Source organism: Nesoenas mayeri (genome assembly GCF_963082525.1).
Source record: "Nesoenas mayeri genome assembly, chromosome: 3".
NCBI classification, from domain to species: Eukaryota; Metazoa; Chordata; class Aves; order Columbiformes; family Columbidae; genus Nesoenas; species Nesoenas mayeri.
The window spans coordinates 23,169,856-23,189,452 of NC_137544.1; the positions used below are offsets into that span (position 1 = coordinate 23,169,856).

At 34.4% G+C, this 19,597-nt stretch overlaps 1 protein-coding gene across 1 annotated transcript in view; it reads right to left on the reverse strand.

Moving 5' to 3' along the window:
- CSMD1 (CUB and Sushi multiple domains 1) overlaps positions 1–19,597 on the reverse strand; it is a gene marked incomplete at its 5' end in the record, with an annotated part of 1,071,510 nt that overhangs the window by 37,761 nt on the left and 1,014,152 nt on the right. Inside the window, 2 exons of the mRNA XM_080341955.1 lie at positions 12,756–12,929; positions 17,490–17,663. Of these exons, the coding sequence (XP_080198081.1) occupies positions 12,756–12,929; positions 17,490–17,663 (348 nt within the window). The remainder of the gene's footprint in view (positions 1–12,755; positions 12,930–17,489; positions 17,664–19,597) is intronic.

Below are 19,597 nucleotides of genomic sequence, written 5' to 3' on the forward strand. Positions count from 1 at the left end.
ACACTTGCCTAAACATGGTGTGGGATTATTTTAGAGAGATACACGTACTCATAGTGAGTACGGAAAGTGTACACTCGCGATTGTGCGAGGGTAAATCTATAATACACTCGCAATCCTGCAAGGATTAATTTACTTACACGTATAAACGTGCATGGAACATTACGCGTGCTTATGTGGAAGCACGGGAGGAAAATACACTCATGATTGTGTGAGGAAATAATTTATACATGTGCTTGTATTAAGCACGGAAAGTACACATGCAAATGTGCACAGAAAGTTACACGTGCAAATGTGCACGGAAGGAAAATACACCCGCGATTATGCGAGGATTAATTTTACACATGCTCATACTGAGCACGGAAAGTTACACGTGCATATGTGCATGGAAAGTATAAATACACTCGCAGTCCTGAGAGAAGTTTTACTCACACCCGTGGCAGCAAGGCAAGCGGAGTCTCCATCCCAGAGAGGGCGGCTCTCGGCGGCAGCATCTTGCTCGTGCTCCGAGAGACCCGCGACAATAGGCGGAGTCTCGACAAGAATCCCGTTTTTAAATTGGCTGATCAGATCTGACTGTGGGCATTCCAGAAGCTTCTCTGCACCCCTCTGCACTGGCTGTGGGTGCCCCTGAAGCCTCCAAACATCCCCCACACTGGCTGCAGGTGCCCAGCGGCTCACTGGCGCCCCGGCACTCCCTTCTCCTAATGGCCCTGGCCAGGGTGCTCTGGGGCCAAACAAAAGAAGCTGTTAGCCTCAAGTAGCAGAGAGAGAGGGAGATATGCCTACTCCTTCCATAATGAAGGAGGGAGGGGGAGAGAGGGGGCTTTGCATTCTGCCACAGTACAATTTATTTATTTTCAATTATCATAAGCTGTTATATATTACCAGATCTTTCAACTTTAAAAAAAATATTGTATGTGTGGATCGAGCAGTGTACAGGTGTTGTTTTGGTGATCTACATTACTGTTTCAAGTCTGTCTGACTTCATATTTACTGACACAGATAAACATGCAACCTAATTCCCATTGAATGGAGGTTATCAATTTCCAATAACCTGAATTTAGAAGAGAGCCATAATGCTTCTATTTGTCTTTTACTGCTCCTAGGATACAAAGCAACTTAAATGCACACCTTACTTTCAGCTCTGGCAACAGGGCATGGTAACATCATCATGCTTGCTGAATATGTTTGGATCAAAAGATTGCCTATAAATCTGAACTTTTCCCTAGTTTCACACTTCTGACTGTTGGATGGATTTCCATTTATAAGAAAATACAAACCTTTTTTGTAAATTATCTCTGATATACAGAACCTTTCCATATATATGTATATATTTTTAATATTGAACCGTAACAGGATAAAACAGTCCTAGAAGCAGTTTCTAGAATCAGATCTGTTCACTGTAACTGAAGGCACTAAGGACTACGTGAAAGGCTTATATGTGCACTTACACCTTCTAACCATTACAAAAAAAAAAAAAACAAACCCTCAGCTTCTCCTCTTCAAATCAAAAAATCATGAACAGGAGCAATAAAGATTATTCACCTTCAGAACACGGGACACTCTTTAAAAAAAGTAACTTTGGTTATCTTCAGGCTAATGAAAGCTTAGACTTTATGCTTATCACATCCTAAGCGAGAGATTGTCTGCCACTGCTATTTTAAGAAGTCATTGCTTTGCTTTCTCAGGAGTCTACATTAAGACAGAATGAATGTCCTGCAACTGCTTTACTGTGAAGAGCACTGCTTGCTACGTTCACATAGTGCCTCCAAGACAGGGCTGCTCTCGATAGAAAAGTAATGCCTTGCCTGAAGTTCTGAGTGAGGGTCAGAAATGCAGTAGGTGCCCTGGTACTCTCTTTTGCTGGAACGAGGAGGATATTAGGCACAAACCTTTAAAACAAAAAGGCCTTCTGGAACAAAAATGCAGACAGCTTGCCATGGCTTCATGGACTATCAGTCACATGGAAATCTGATTTGGGAGTTATGAGAACTCCAGAACATCAGAAAGTACTATTTCTTTAACAATAATATTGAATATTTATTTTATTTCTAGATCAAAGTGATAAACTGTTTTATTTAAAAATAAACACTGAAGTACTGCAGAGATAAAAATACTGTTAAAGCAAAAAGTAGTAAAATAAACACTGAAATGACATTTCAGAATTTGTTCAAAAGAAAGGAAATATATTATTTCAACTGCAGTTTAGTGAAAATCATTGTTATTGCACACTGGCTTAGTTGAAACAGAAGATTGGAACTATTTGGTCAAATTATTCTATTTTTAATTTTGAATATTCTATAGAAATAGAAGAAAAATCTGGGTCATATTGCAAAATTCTCACATTTATTTAAGGTTTTGCACATTCATTAATACAATTATTTTCCAAAATTTTTCCCATTCTATGGATTACTCAAGTCTCTCCCTAGGTTTAATTTTTAACAGCCATTCAAAACAGCACTCCTTTTGTAAAATACAGTTGTGATTATGAAAATAAAACAAAATAAAATATACCTGCTTAAAACTGAAATTTTGATTTAATTAGTAATAATGCCAAGTTAGCTTCTGAAAAGCCAGTCTTAGAAATTAAGAAAAAATAACTTTGTTTCATGAAGATATGCTGCCCTAAAGCTACCAAAAAGCAATTCTAACTGAATTATTTTTGAAATGCAATAGGGAGAATAGAAAAACTTAATTCTGCATGCAGACCACTAACATGGAATGTTCAAGCAATATATCATAGTCCCAAAGTATCAATTTGTCTCTGTGATGCAGTGTTCTCATTCTTGTACCAGTAGTATCTGTTTAGCCAATTCAGTAATGAAAAAAATACTGAATAGTCACTGAATGCATAATTTAAACATGTGCTCTGTGCAACAAAATTATTGCATCACATATGAAGTCTTATCAAATAATTATGCATGAGAATATTATCCTTTAAGCTAAAAAGTCAACAAAATTATGCCTGTAGTGCCATTTATCATCAGATGTAGATTTTTAAATATATGTATACACGAGTGTGCTGTTGCTAAGAAAGGTTGCAATAAGGAGCACTTCAGAAAATAATTTGTCTTGGCCAGTATACAGAACTAAAGCAGTAGTTTCCCCGATTGCCTTTCACCCTGGAGACTCAGTTGTAAATCATGGTGAGAGCAGATGGAGATTGCTTTCTCTCAATGACAGCTGTCAAGGGTTACATGGGAAATGAATTTTGGCACTCTCAATTTAGTCTGTTGAGAAAAGAAGGAGAATACTTCAAGTCTGCCCTGATGACTTTGGAACTTCACACTGAGTAGATTCAAACCCTTGAGGACAAAGAAATGAAAAGACCGTGTCAGAGTCCTTTAGGCAGTTTTCTATTAAAAAGTTGAATGATATCAAAAAGTACATAATTCACAGTATTTCATTTTTTGTTCTCATGCTCTACCTTTTTCTTTTTTCCTTGTCAGAAACAATGTTAAGCTTCTTTTTCAAACTTTTGTATCTGATGAACAGTGTTTTAAAACTTGTATATTTGAAAAGTATTGCATTAGCGTTTGTATCTAGAACAAGTATAGTGACTGGAACTCAGAGTGAATAAGGGTAGAGAATATATTATGACTTTATCACAAGTTCTAAGAAATGCTGTCTGTAAAAAAAAGGGAACTGTTCATGAAAGCACAATTACAAAATGGGCAGTCTATGGAATTTTAGTAAAGTTCGGTTCAAAGTCAACAATAACAAGGAAATTTTCACTGTAATTAATGCAGTATAAATGTTGTTAGAAATAGAACAAATTAACACTAAATAATATCTCAGTATGTACAAGACCTTAACTAAGGTTAGTAAATTCACTTAAGTATATAGCTCACGCTTTTTTTTTGCTTGCAAGATGAAAAGCTAAACCAAACTTCACTTTTAATTGCATTCCAAAATATTTCCCATTGATATAAATATGCCAAGTATTCTTGCATTGTTACAAAAATGCAGTCTTATTTTTTCTTGGAAAATTTCTACTGAGTCCTCTGATTAACTAACTAACTCTATACTAAAATAAAAATGGAGTAAGAAGTATGGTAGAAGAAATTTCATGAGCTTGCAGTTATTTTTTTAAGCTTTAAACTGAGTTGGTCCAACTTTATGAAACAATACTTGCTTTGGATATGTATGAAATCTCTTCTTCCTATTCCATCACCAGCATAAACTTAGCCATTGACACCAGCAGTTAGATAAGAAAGATAAAGTATTTTCCTGTCATTGTTCTCTATATGTATTGTCTGTACACAAACACATTTGTGGGCATCTGTGTACAAGTAGTATCAACACAATAACTTCATAATAGTACAAACTCCAGAGTCATGTCTTAAAGTCTTTTTCTTTAGTTTTTTCTTAATCAGAGCACTGGTTTTTTTCACATGGGAGAGATTTACTCAGTTGTCCCAAAAGATGATTCTGCTACCTTTTGAGATGTCTTTGCCTGATCTCCAGGTAGATGTCACTTCAGAGAAGCACATCTCTGCCAGGTTAAGGTAAATATCTCAGAACCTGTATGCCACCTCTTTATTTAGAAAACTTAGTCAAGCTCTAATTGTCCTTCTGAAGGATCAACATGCTATCATAAACAGGTTAGATATATTCTAACATTCAAAGTATACAAAAATCTCAACAAAGATGTCTGACTTTGGAAAAAAAAAAGAAAAAATTCTCAGCTTATGTGACTCCATGATACCAACATAGATGGAAAAACATTTAAATTCAGAGTTGTTTTAGATGAAATGGTCATCAGTCTCAATCTCTCTCACTCTTCTATCAGCTGTCATCAGAAAGGTCATTTTTCTTGTCCGTGAAGGAGTGGAACATATTACCACTGGTTCAAATGATACATCCACTAAAGAAAACATGACAAAATCGACATTTCCTTGTAGATATCAGATCCTTAATGAGACAAAAAGTTTAATTGAGCTTTAAAAATCAATCAATAATGAAATAAATAAAGAAAAAACTTTCAAATTAAAAATTCCATACAAAACCAGGATAAGTGAACAAAGACCTGAATTCTTTATTACTATCAAATAGCTTGGACTTACTGGGACTTACTGACACAGACTGGAGAACATAAGCTATTAAGAGCTCAGCAACTTTGCCAAACATAGGCAAAATCTCCTAAATCTTATTTATAAGACAATACAATGGATTTTGAAGGGAATAGGAGCAAAGGATGTACACTTTTTCTGACATGGATTATGCATCTGTCACTGTGTTATGAGCTGGCAGCAAGTGATAGGACAGTTTATCCAACGCCAAAGTAAAGAAAAAAGAGTCAGAAAATCTCCTTGTTGCAAATACTTGCTTTCTAGAAGATGTGGTTGTGATGTTTCATACAGCAGTTCTTACCCGAAGCATAATATATGGAAAAATGACCTGCAGTGCATTCAGGAGTGCAGAGCCCTGATTAGACCATTTGATTCAGTTCTCATTTTTGTGGTGAAGACTTATTATGAAAAGAAGCAAGTGTAGAGACTGGTTTTCTGTACTTCCAAAGACAAAATGGAAAGGGAAAAAAGTCCATCCTGAACATGTTTGTTTTAGGATTAGATATTTTCATAGGTAGTTCTGAGGTAGGACACTCAGGCTGCACCAAGTCAGGTTTGCTGAAGAGAACAGACATTTGGCTATTGGAATTTTTCTGATGCCATTTGGTTCCAGTTTGAATGCAAGTAAATAGACTTATTGACATGTTCTTTTTATCAAAGAAATACAGAGAGTCCATGTAGAGTTGAAAATGTCCTGTCCTACAAATTATGATTTTGAAATCTTAGTTCAGTGATTTCAAGATTCCAGAAAAGACTATTACAAATCTTAAAACATGTATATAGATGTTAAAATACAAATATAAAATAAATATTATTGTTTCAATTAAAAAGTTGGGGGTTTTAAATCTCCTGAAGTATCCCTAATTCACAACAAGCCATTTTTTTCACTTGTGACAGAGTAGGAGCATGAGTTTTTCCAAGATATGTGTTTTAATGATTATGTTACCTCACAAGATAAATCTAAAATCCAATATTAAAAAAATGTGTTCATTTTAAGGGATTAATGATTTTACTTGGGGTGCCAAAACAGTTTGCCAGAATAGATTAAGTCATTATTAAATTTTCAGAATAATGGCATTCTGGAGTAGGAGGAAAATACCATTGCAAAGGAGTTCTGTGCTTTCAGTGCATTTAAGATATATAAACATATTGATATTTTGTTTCATATGAATTTTTATCATATTGCTCTAGAGCAGCACACTTGATCTTTTCTATGCCCTAATTTTGTCAGGCAAAAACTTAATATAATTTCTTAGGTAAATTTTCTGCCAGTGACTTATTTGTTAGGCTACTACTGACACAATAGATAAAAGCAATGTATCATTGAAAAAAGAGTGCCTGAGAACGGTCCAGCTTTGTTTTCCAAAAATATCAAGGTTTCGCATGCATACGCAGTATCTCAGTTGCAAAATGAAATTAAAATAAATAAAATAAATAAAAATAAAAAATCTTCTGCAATGTCTTCAATTAGTAATCTATAGTTTGTAGTAACTGGATGTAGATTATCAGTGAAGTGAAGCCAAGTTCATTATTGATGCAAGTGAAGTCAACCAAGGTTTGAAAGAAAGATTATATGCAAAATCTCTGTTGAATCAATGACACAGGTTTGCCATGAACATGAATCCCTTCACAGCAGTATATTTAAGGAGCTAGAATATTTACTTGATTTTTACACAAACTCATAATTCATCATAAACAGTGATCTTTAATACAAATGTTTTTGATCCATTCGATAAAAGATTATTTTAGAAGGAAAGATACATGGCAAAGAATCACTATTGCTTTAGTTAAGTTGCAATCATTTCATTAAAAGTAAATTTCATACAATCCATTTAGTTAGTAGAATTTAGATTTCTTTTTTTTTTTTTAATTGTGGATGCAAAATTAACATTTCAGCTTGATTTCATCGTTGAAATGCCCTTTATTATTTCTTAAATCTGACCAAAATACTTTTTGCTCTTCTTTCTTGTAAATAATATAAAGATTTGTTTTAAGCCTTTTTTTACAAAAATAAACTCTAGTCATTTTAAAATATGCAGATTTATCCTTTAATCCAAGCTGTATCAAATTAGAAATAAAAGCATAATTATCATAAAAATCTGTCAGAGCAATTTTTACAGCGTATGGTGCAAAATACATGGTATTTACTGAAGTAAAAATCTTAAACGGTATTTCAAATTCTTCTCTCAGTGAGCTGATCTAAATGTAATTATGTTATGAAGTTACAGGGAGGCAGCTTAGAGTACAGAAGACTACTTTGACCAGATAGACAGGTAGAATTAAACTAGGTAGAGGCACCAGAGAAGAGTTCTGTTGGAACATGCCCGGCTGGTATGGAGGTTTGAAGCAGACCACTCTGTATTTCTCTTTTCGTTCTTTTGAAGGGATACCAAAAGTTTTTGTTTCACAGTGAATTCCTAAATACATTGCGAGTAGCAGTACGTAGCATGTTCTTTTCTAGAAAATTCCAATTATTCATTTTAAGACAGCATATTTGCACAGGAATATATGAAAAATTCTAGGCTAGGGTTAACAGTGTAAAGTTCAGTATAAGCTTTGATGCTTGTAGGCTAGAAACAGTAGGGTTTCAGGACCTTAGGATTCAGATAATCTCTTACAATGTTTAGTTGATATATGGAATACATTTTTTCACACTGAAGTTTCTTCTTGTTCTGCACTCATCTAGTTTGGGGAACATAGTTGTATCCTCTGTACTTATATGTATCTTCAAGTGTTTTTTTGAGTGCTGGAGTGTCATGCAGAGGGTTAAGAAGTTGCCTTAGTTGCCCATCCTGTTACTCTAGATCAGATGAGCTAGGTTACTGTCTTATAATCTGTTTCCATGTTACTTTAGTCTGTCAGACTGTGTTTTAATTTGAAAAACTTGCAGTCTGCTTATTTTTGTTACTTCTGTGTTATGTAGTAGCATAAAAAAGTAGGATAAGCAGAAAAATAGGTCTGGAGATACCACATACTACCTCAGTAAGATTCTTGAGACATATATTGAAGTCTCTAGTTATATATCATATAGAATCACAGAACAGTTGAACTTGAAAGGGACAGCTAAAGCAGTTTGCCCAGGGCTTTTTCAAGTCAGGTAAGAATGGAGACTCCACAGCCTCTTTGTGCAATCTGTTTAGGTGTTTTATCATCTTCACAGTGAAAAAGCTTTTTCTTGCATTTCAGTTTGTGCCCCTTGCCTCTTGTCCTTTCAGTGGACACAACTGAGAAGTCTGACCATCTTTTTTTTACAACCTCTCTGAGATAAGCATGGATAAGATTCCCCTGAACCTTCTCTTCTTTAGGCTGAACAACCCCCACTCTCAGTTTCTCCTCCAATCACAGCTGAATTCATGAGGGAAGTTTGTCTTTCTGTGAAAATATATTTAGGAAAGGGCAGAAAACATCACAGAGATAGGAGGAGGTCATTAAAAAACATAAATACTGAGAAACAACAGAGGGAACGCAGATGTTAGAGGAGAAGGTGGTGCCTGAGGGAGCAGATATTCTCTGCAGCCAATGGAGGACCCACACCAGAGGAGATAGAAATTCCTGAAGGAATTGCAGCCTGTGGAGAGCCCACACTAGAAAAGAGGAAAAAGGAAGGAAGGCAGGAAGCAAGGAAGGAAGGAAGGAAGAAAGGCACGCAGGAAGGAAGGAAGATCAACCCACCACACTAACCAAATAAGAAACAATATGACTTACCAAGGCAATTAATACAATATTTTAATATTTAATATAACTGAAATAAGATCTTCAAAATGTATAGATCAGAGATTCATGTAATAGGTCAATGGCACAGAACTACTCTAATACTGATATTCTTAAACTGAACTGGATATTGACTATTCTCTTTGCACTACAACTAAATAACTTCTGGTGCACAAATATATTTACAACAGTTACTGTTACTTCAGATAGTATGTTTCTCAACAGAACCCAAAAGTAGGATTTCTTAGAGAAACTGCAAACTCTATGAACTATCTGTTTTTCAAACAGTTTAAACATCAGCATGGATTTTAAGGTTGATCACTTTGGATCTAGAGAAACTGTAAACTTAATGATGTATCTCTTTTTCAAACACTTTAAATGTCAACCTGGACATCAAGGTTGGTCAGGTGTCAAGACTTCTGTATTAGTCTGACCAAGTTTTTCTTTCTCCCATTAATTGTGAATTTCTTATGTTCAGCCAAGGCTCTGAGAGTCAGCTTTGGCGGTTAACTTCTTCTACATTGTAATTTTTGTAATTTCTCAGATGAATAAAAGTGGTGACATTTGAATAAAACTTACAGTTTTCATTTTATTTTGAATAAAATTCTTGATGATATACACAGCAGAAAAGAATCAAGCTCCTTCTTCTAAGCTGAAATTACATTTTCCCAAATCATACACTAACAAATATTTTAGTGTAGGAAAACAATTAATTATCCATTCCCTATACTGACCACTATTGCAAGCTGTAATTATACAAATACTTACGTCACATTGATTTCAATCACAGTTAAATCTTTATTGGTTACAGTTCCTAAAGAACTCTATGCTTTGTAATACAGACCTACAGTGGGGCAACAGACAAACAATAGGTGACAAGATTAGGTGGATCCTCAGAGTTCATAATGGAAGAGATACAAGACAGTCACTGAAAAATACCTGTTTCTAGAGAGAAAGAAATACTAAATGAAAGAAAAAAAATAAGTGAGGAAGCAGAGTGAAAGGCGAAAGTCCAACTTTACACCATCTTCATAAGAACAGAGAAAATTGCAGATACTCAACTGAGAGAACTCAGGGCCACTCCATTCTGATAGGAGTTTGCCATTCTTAAGTGAATGGATCTTGGTAGAGTTACATCTGTAATACTCACTACTTTCAGAAAACTAACCTCCCTAAACAAGATTTCAGATCATAAATTGGCCTGGATCAAACTCAAATTCATGTGACAAATTAAAAAAAGGAAAATGAAAGTAGACAGGAGACACAATTGAAATAATGTTGGAGTAGCTGTAAGGCTTCTAATTCTTATGTTCTTATTTTTAAAATCTTCTCAGTCTTTGCATTATTTTTCACAATTTTTTCTTTTTCTTTTCCTTTTTTTTTTTTTTTTTTCTTCTCTTTCACATGTGTTCCTTTTAGTAAGTGTACTTGAGTTCAATGTAAATAGCTAAGTAACTTAGCTGGAAAATGGGGTTGAACTTCAGTAAAACTATGCACACTCTTCCTCTGACAGGTATAGAGTAGATGGGGACTGCTTCTCTAGGATATGTGAAAAAGTGTATCTTTTCAACAAGTAAAATCTTACTTAAATACCTCACAGATGAGATAGAGGAGTTTGTTTAATAAAGTCTAGCAAACAGTATAAAAGGAAAAAAATAAAAGTACATGAGCCTAAATAGGAACAGTTTGCTATTTCCTCTTTCTCCATTCCAATAATTATATTGCTGTGCTGGTTAACTCACTTGAATGAATTCTGAGGGTAGTGACTGAGGGAATAGGCCTCTCTGTATTGTTTTAATGAGAATGAGAGATCTAATTCCACACACACTGAGCTTGAAATTGCAGCAGCTATCTCTGAAATAATATGATGAACTAATCACCAAGGATAATTATTATTCTTGGAAGCAACCATTGTAATACAATATGACTTTTAATAAACCAACAGGTGGAGATAATAAAGCTACCAATAGTTGAAGTTAAATCCTTATTACATCATTTTTAGTCCCAGTGTTCGCATCGCTAACACAACTTCAATAACTGCAATTTCCTTTAGCATATTAAAGACAAGTTTCAATGCACGGAAGGCATAGTACTTACAATGATTTAACATTTAAGTGATCATTTTTCCAGTAAAATAAATGCTCAAAAAGAGCCTACTAGACATTGTATTTCTGAGTAAACTATTTCATATGTTTTAGTATTAACTCACTTTTCAACAAACTGTCTAACTTGTCCCTGTCTAATCAGAAAGAAAAATAGAATTCCAGATTTGTAATCTGGATAGTGGAAGATAAGATTATTTTAAAAATCATGCTTTTTAAATTAATAAAGTAATCTTGAGTTTCTTAATTTTGTAGTCAGCATTCAGGCATGAGATAGACATTCAGGCATGAGATAGAATTCATGCAAGGAAAATCTGAAAGGTTTATCAGTTTAAAGGAAGATCCTAAGTGATTGTGTGATATTCCTTTTGGAGGATTTTACCAAATTATATCACAGAACAAAAATCTTGCCAGCCTTGCCAATTCCAATTTAACACTCAAATATCTATCTTAAGTATAATTTTTTTTTCTAGATATATGCATACCTGTGTAGATAGATCAATTAATAAGTTGATTGTTTGATCTTTGTGTTCCTTTCCTTTGTATGTTCCTTACCTGTTAAAATTATAAGGTTGTCTCCAGAGAGATTAAGCATTTTTAATTTGTTTTTGGTTTACACATTTAGAAATTATTACTGTTGTTAAAAATTATAAATGGACCTAGACAATTCCAGCTTTGCAAAGGGGATATGACCAGAAACAACATTTTAAAATTAGATTTATTAAAATGCATTCCTTTCTGGAGCCTTCATAAAAGGGCTCTGAAGGATAGACAGTATCTCAAAAACTTTTTCCCAGGCTTTTGAGATACTTCAGTATATCTTACATGATTCACCTCATGTCCCGTCTTTCAGTTCTCTGACAACGTGCATCTATTTTACAGCCAGAAGATATTCAATCTGCCTCAGTGATTCAGAAGAAAGCATTTCACAATATCACATAAAAAATAGATCAATGAACAGACTTTAGTGGTCTGATAAAGATATTGGAGGACTAGACCAAAGATTTGGTATTATCCCTATATTCTGCAATAATAGCCAAAGATTGAGGAAAATAAACAAAAAACAATGGGCGCAAATGAAATGAGTAATAATAGAGTAACTTCAGAGACTTGTTTCCATTTTAATCTTAATTACACTACTGGAATCTCAATAAATAAATGATAAGGGCAAAATTAAATCTGAGCATTTTGGATTGTGTTTTAAAATGGTGTCTTTTTGTCCTTCCCTAATGCATACATTTGATATAATGGTTTCTTCATAACAGAAGCCCTCACTTCATTCTCATCTCTCAAATATCTCCATCTTGCGCAGAGCACACTAGTAATCAACTTCGGATATGTACAACAACCAGACACCCAGAATTAAACGCTGCTTTATCACTTTTTTCTGGGCAAAGGAAAGTCAGGTTTCATATGGACAAAAGTTATTAACACCTCTCTAGTATTGCTAGGAAATACAGAAGAATTAACAGTGTTTTGACGCATGAATATTCATCTGCCTGTTTAAATAGGAGTAATGGACCATTTATGGAAACAGTACTCTAGTGAACCTAATTCGGGCTAGATAGCCAACTGTAATTTACTAATGTAATATAACTTTTGTGATACAAAATACACTTTATATGTCTCTAAACTAAATGCTATGAATTGCAGTCTGAGAACTTTGAGGTAAAATGCTGAAAAGCCTACGTTTTCCCAATACTCAGCCCTAACTCCATTTTCCAATACAGAAATGCAAAAACTCAAAGGCAGCAATAAGTTCCTAAAAATTAGGTTTCTGAATTCTATGCCAGTATTTCGAAGGCAAGAGAAAGGATCATGCCTGAAATAAGTCATTAGAGAGTAAAGAATGCATGAGAAAGTTTCTTACCTCGGCAGTTGGGTAAAGGGCTACTCCACTGCCCGTTGCTTCGGCACTGTGCTCGAGAAGCACCCTGAAGTAAATATCCAGTGTTGCAAGTAAAATTTACAACATCATTTAAATTGAATTCACTGCCATTAGTCATTCCATGAGCTGGATTCCCAGGATGTCCACATGTGATTGCTGTTAAAAGAAAAATAGGCAGGCTAGCATCTAACTGAAAGATACTGTTCCATGGAATCACTTGCAGGTTTGAGCTCTTTTTTTTTTTCCTTTATCCTTCTGAATTTGTCTTTTGTATTTATACAAGAAATTTAATTTTAAAAATGCATATATTTATTCAGAATTCCTAACTGCCAAGAGAAAAATATTAATTCTTCCATAAAACTTTTAGAAACTACTTTTTACATGATATTGAAAGTTGTAATATAAATAAGTATATTTATATGCATTTTATATATGCTCACGTGATATGTATTTGACCTTAAAAAATGTAAAGAGTTCATTATATTTCCTAGTAATGCAAACTAAAAAAAAATTCTCTGCAAGCTTCAAAATGTAGTACTGCAAATCAAATTTAATTCAATGAACTGCTTCAGAGTATTCAGGAGTTTTGAAGCACTCCTGTTCTAAAGTTCTTGATTTGCTTTTCTAAAGTAGTGATGCTTTTACTCAGATTTTCTTATGGCAATACAGAAATCATTATTGGAAGTAACTCTTTCCTGTTATGTGTACTATGTGTTTAGATTATGCTTAAATGACACTTACAAAGTACACTTATTATGGACAAGCTCTAGCTTTTCACATGGAAATACATTTAAAAAAATTAGAAAAAGTAGAAAAGCATAGATACTGACAATATAAATAAAAATAAACACATATACAGAAATTTTCATCATTGTGCTGGTGATGTTTATCATGTTCAAATAAATATCTTATGCACAGGTTTATCTTTTGCTTTAATAACTGTAAAGACAAGTGAATATAATTTAAATGTGTTTCCTTTATTTTATCAGATAATTCACCTTTGAAACAGTATTTTCAACAGGTTATGATCCTGGGAATTAAATAAGACACCTTCCTGTAGACACCTTTATTTATTTATCCCTTAAATTTTGTAAATAAATCTATTTCAACTACTTGAATACTTTCTGCACCATCTCATTGGCAGCACTTGAAGATGAAACTCTAAACATAAGCACAAAATCTTAATACATGTGCAGGATTAACTTTATTCTAACTCAACTGTTGCAATTTTAAACTGTTATAGATGATCAAGTTTCAATAAATAAAGTGATTTCCAGGACCATACTAAATCTTTTAAGATAATTCTTACTTAAACTTATTAAATTAAAAAAACAAACATAATACACACACACAAAACCAACAAACAAACAAAAACCAAACAACCTTAAATTTTCTCCAGTTTCATGAACAAATTATATGCCATACATTTTAACAACATAAAATTTAGATCTCTTGTAAAAATTCTAATAATGAAGGATAATTCTGTTCAGTTACCCTTTTCAACAAAAGCGTATCCTACTCAGTCCATTCCTGTTTAGACCTCATTACTCTTGACAGGATGCTGGGTTTTTTAACAGCTTCCAGAAGCTAAAGATCTCGGACAGCATTCTGCAACTAGTTCTGCCACTGCTCCATTGTACTGACTGCTCAACACTGCAATAGCTGGATTCATACAATAGCAATGTAGGTAATTCTGGCATTTTCATGTTTTCAATCACCACTACATTTTCATGCAGTCAGTAGCCAATACATTTCAAATAAAGGTTACTATGGTTGTTTTTATGACATCTAAATGGGGAATTACAATTTCCGTCTTCTATCCTAATATAAGTAACTGCCCTATGTGTGCATGCACACACATGCATGTGTATCCACACACACACACTTAGTCCTGAATATGTCATGGGAAAATAGATGCACTTGGCATGTCTGAAATCAATACTTGTTAAGGAATTACACATTTCCCTTTTATATTGCAAAGACATCAAACCACTTAATGTAATATAACTTCCAAATATATACTCCAGTCTTTGCCACAGTATCTTTCTTAGATACTAGAGACTTCCACCTTAACCACAGAAAATATGTAACCCAGAAGACATGACAGTACTCATATGATCATAGAATGTCTTGAGTTGAAAGGGACCCACAAGGATCATTGAATCCATCTCCTCTCTCTGCATATGACAACCCCAAAATTCACACCATATTTCTGATAGCATTGCTCAAATGCCTCTTGAATACTGTCAGGCTTGGCACTATGAGCACCTCCCTGGGAAGCCCATTCCAGTGTTCCACCACCCTCCAGGTGAAGAACCTTTCGCTAATATCCAATTTGAACCTCTCCTGGCACATTTTCCTGCCATTTCCTCATGTCCTGTCATTGGTAGCCAGAGAGAAGAGATCAGTGCCTGCCCCTCCTTCTCCACTTTTGAGGAAGGTGTAGACTGCAATGAAGTCCCCCCTCAGTCTCCTCCAGGCTGACCAAAACAAGTGACGTTAGCCACTCCTCATATGGCTTGCCCTCTAAACTCTTCATCAACTTCATGGCCCTCTGTACACTGATAGTACTTGGACAAGAAAAAAATCCAGTGTGAGTAACCAGCTATATAACTAAGCCTATGTTTCGGTCATCATTAACATATAACATAACATAACATAACATAACATAACATAACATAACATTACATTTTGGTAAAGAAAGTTCCTCTCCTGATTTTTATTGTGCTGTGGCTGACAAGGAACTAATCAGACAACTCCACATTTTGTGTTAACTCTCAATAAACAGCAAGTGAAAATACCTTTCAGAAAATATTTGGCTAAAGTGTGGTCCAATTGTTTATTCAGTAAAAAGATAGGAAAACACCTGTCTCAAAAACTGTGCAAGCTGAAGGTTGACTTGCACATGAAACTAAGAAGCTATAGTAGTCATGGGTGCAGTACTCTGCGTACTTCCTTAGGTAATATTTTTTGAAGATTACAATGTTTACTACTTACATCTCTGAAATTATTTTCAAAAAAAATAAATAAATATAAACTGATTTGTGATCTTCTTTAAAAATCTCACAAAATATAGGCCAATACGTGGTAAATTTTCAGGGCCACAGCCCATGACTTCTTTATGGTACCTCTGTCATATTTCTAGCTCTGATGCATACTGGTCAGTCAGAAGACCATTTCATTATCACATTGGTGAGCACATTTCTAGCATTAGTAAACAGTAGGTTTTCACTTTCCTTCATGGAGATAATAGAGCCATTTATTCAAGACTTTTAAATAAATAAATACTTTCATAAGTAAATAAAAGTAGGAAAATCATCTGAAGTTTAAATGCTGACCTTAAAAAAAATCATCTTCTATGTCTCTTTAATCTGGTAGAGTTATAAGCAAAAGAAAACCATATTGTAATGTAAAGTATTAGGCAATGTAAAATGACAGAAATTGCTGTCAGTTCTTCTTGTAACAGCAAAGATAACATCGATCTAGAAAGAGTGGCTCTCTCCTCTTCCCCCCACCTCAGCTTTGCTCCTTTCTTTTGAAGGGATCGTATTCACTGCACGGTAAAATTAATCCACTAGAAATAATGATGCTGGCTGGTGGTATTTCTCTTGTGATTAATATAAATCACTTGAAGATATAAATAGAATTTTAAAAGGACTATGACATTTGGCAGATATTACCTGCAGCTCTACACAGGTAGAAATTTTCATTTTACCACTAAGAAATAAAATACTGAACACTTTGAAATGTAATGACTTGTGGGTAATATATTTCCTCAGAAATGAAACAAAGAGATGAACATGGATTGAGCAGGAAATGTGATCATCTCAGTGACTATCTCTGTGTAGATAAAAATAATTGCCTGAATAGCAGACATTTACAAAATTACAAAATTGAAATAAACAACATAAATTCTCCATTAAAAATAACAAAAAATGTGTAAAAAATGGGAGCTATATTAAAACTGAAAAAGAATAATAACACCAACTACATAATACAGTAGTAAAATAAAAAGCAGAGAAATCAGACTTGACTCTGATTAACTGACTGGTGGTTCAGAAAGTGCCAGAAAATCTGCTATGCAAATAAGGAAGGAAATAGAGCAGGAAATACTCAACAATTCCAGTAATTTCTTATGAGATTTTCAAAAGCAGGTGAATTAAGAGGAAAAAAATCCTATTAAAGGGTATAAAAAAATATCTTTTTTCTAATAGGTGTGGTATAATTCAATACAATGTCTGGGTTTGCATGGTAGACATTAGGAGGCCAGCTTGGAAAAAAGGGAAGTCACCATCAAAATTGCACAAATGAACAGTATTCTGGGTTTACCCACCAAACAATTAAAATAGACTGAAGCATTTTGGTATTCGTGGTGAAAAATTAAGGGAGAGGCTCAGTGAGTCCACGCTTGACACAGAAAATAAGTGCATAAAAAGAGATTAAACTAAACAGTTGCAGCCTGCTGTGCAACCCGCTTCAATGCCTATTTTATCCTGCTTCTGAAATAACAGAAATTACTGGATAAAGTTACTCAGTCTGTGCTAGGTTAGCAACTAGATTAGATTATTATAATGACTCTTGTAACTGAAAATAGGTCCAATGAATATTTGATCTGAGCACCTCATTTAAACATGTTTGAACAACCAATCCATGGTTGATGTTCAATTATGTTTAAAATAGTAATAATAATTCACCAAAAAAATTAATGATACTTACGGACACAAACAGGAGTTTGTCCAGACCACTTGTGATCCTGTAGGCAAATTCTGACAGATGTACCAACAAGTCGAAAGCCAGGATTACACTGGTAGACTACAGTATCACGATAACTGAAACCGTCTCCACTAATATGACCATTTACAATTGGATCTGGAGAACCACAGTGACCAGCTAAAATATAAGAAAAACATGTCAAAACCACATATTTTTACAAAGCTTGCCAACATTTACAACAATGCTGATAGGAAAACAAAATTTTATCCTTACTTTCAGTGAACAATATATTAGAGTCAAATACTACACGTTACAGAAAAGTTCTGAGGTGTAAACACTACATTTGATATTCTTTTTACATTTTTAGAGTGAAGTGATATTGAAATAGTTTTGATTTTCATATATATAGTTTCTGCAGATTCTGGTGCAGAAATGACATACTTGTTAGAAGAATGTCTGGAAAATGTAAATTGCAAATGTCTGAAGTTACAAATCATTAGTTTAATTGCTAGAAAACTGACAATTTTAACATGGATTTTTTCTTCCCCTTTGTCTTAGTAAGGTTGCCTTTTTCCTCAGAGAAGTGTGAAATAAAGGTCTTTAACTCTCAAACCCATACTATTATTTCCTCACAGAGTTCTGATTTCTCTAATTCATTATTTGCTTGGACTTTGTAAGCAGATCTCTACTAACAAATCAAACATGGTTGGAACCATTCTCTGGCAAAGGCCAAGCAGAACAGAACAGTCTACATCCATAAAATGAAAATCTCTTGCCCTGCAGACCCACACAGTTGCTAGTAAACTGCCTACCAGGATCAGTACTGGTTAAACTTAACTTGAACCATTCTTGGAAATTCTTTTGGAGCATCTTAGCCAAAACCATGTCCAGGTGTTGTTCTAATGATTTAACAGGACTGATTATCAAGTTTCGTGCTTGTTTGCGTGTCCTGGTGTTGTTATTTTCTTAGAACAAACACACAGCTCTTTTTATTACATGTATCCAAAAACTAACTCTTTTCTCACTAGCAGGTCTTCAGGTATCAGTAGACTGTAATTAAATGATAAACTCTTCTTTATCTTGCTCTCCAGTTTGGCCAATACACTTCGAAATATCCACCTTTTCCAGATGGATGAAGTAATGCAAAGGAAGGAACATCTAACATCACTGTTTCCTCCTTAGTTATATCAGATGCTGTTAAACAATGTAGAACAAATTGCTTCAGGGTAGTAGCACTCTTGGCACTACGGAAGCCAAGTAATTATTTTATCGTCTCTGGATTCTTTATTCCATTTGAAAACAGCATTGCTGAGTAGGAAGAGATTTCTTTTTACTGGTTAAAGAGGAGAAAAAAAAGTTCATTTTTTTTGGTGACACTGATTAATTACAACTCGCAATAATTCCATCTCAAATTATGCTAAGTCTTCGTTTTGAGATGTGAGGACTGGGACCTAAGGCTCATGACCACTGCTATAATGAAGGTGTTGCGATGTTCTCTTTCTCACAGGCTGTATTTATCAACAGCAGGCTTTTTTGTAATTCTGCTTCTTTAGGATTAAAACTCCTTCCTACTAAAGCCCTTTTAATAATGTTAGACAGTATATTTTACATTTAATGGCAATTCTAAAACACTAGAAAGGTAAACCATGTGCCACAATTACTTTTTTCATACATATAGGATTCTTATAATAATCTGAATTGTGGGATTGCTAATGTCTTCAAGGAAACTATGTGATATTGTAAATTTGTGGAAGTATGAAATTAAGCTTTTCACACTCAGCTTCTTATACAGTTACTCTTCCCCTGAGAGGGCATATGGCAACAGAGGGTAACAAGGGCATTGAAAACACATTTTGCTCCTTGAAATGTCTGATGGAATAATTTATTGTTCTCAGTCCAATTAGTAATATTATCCCCTTTATAATTCTCTCTCTTCCAGCCTTGCTCAGCCTCTCCTTGTGTAACACATGCTCCAACTCCTAACTCCTTAATGGGCCCTTCACCCAGGCTTGCTTCAGTTTCCAATATGTCTCCTGTATGGTGGAAGACATAAAAACTAGACACAGTCTTCCACATGAGTGCTGAAGAGGAAATAATAACTGTGACCCACT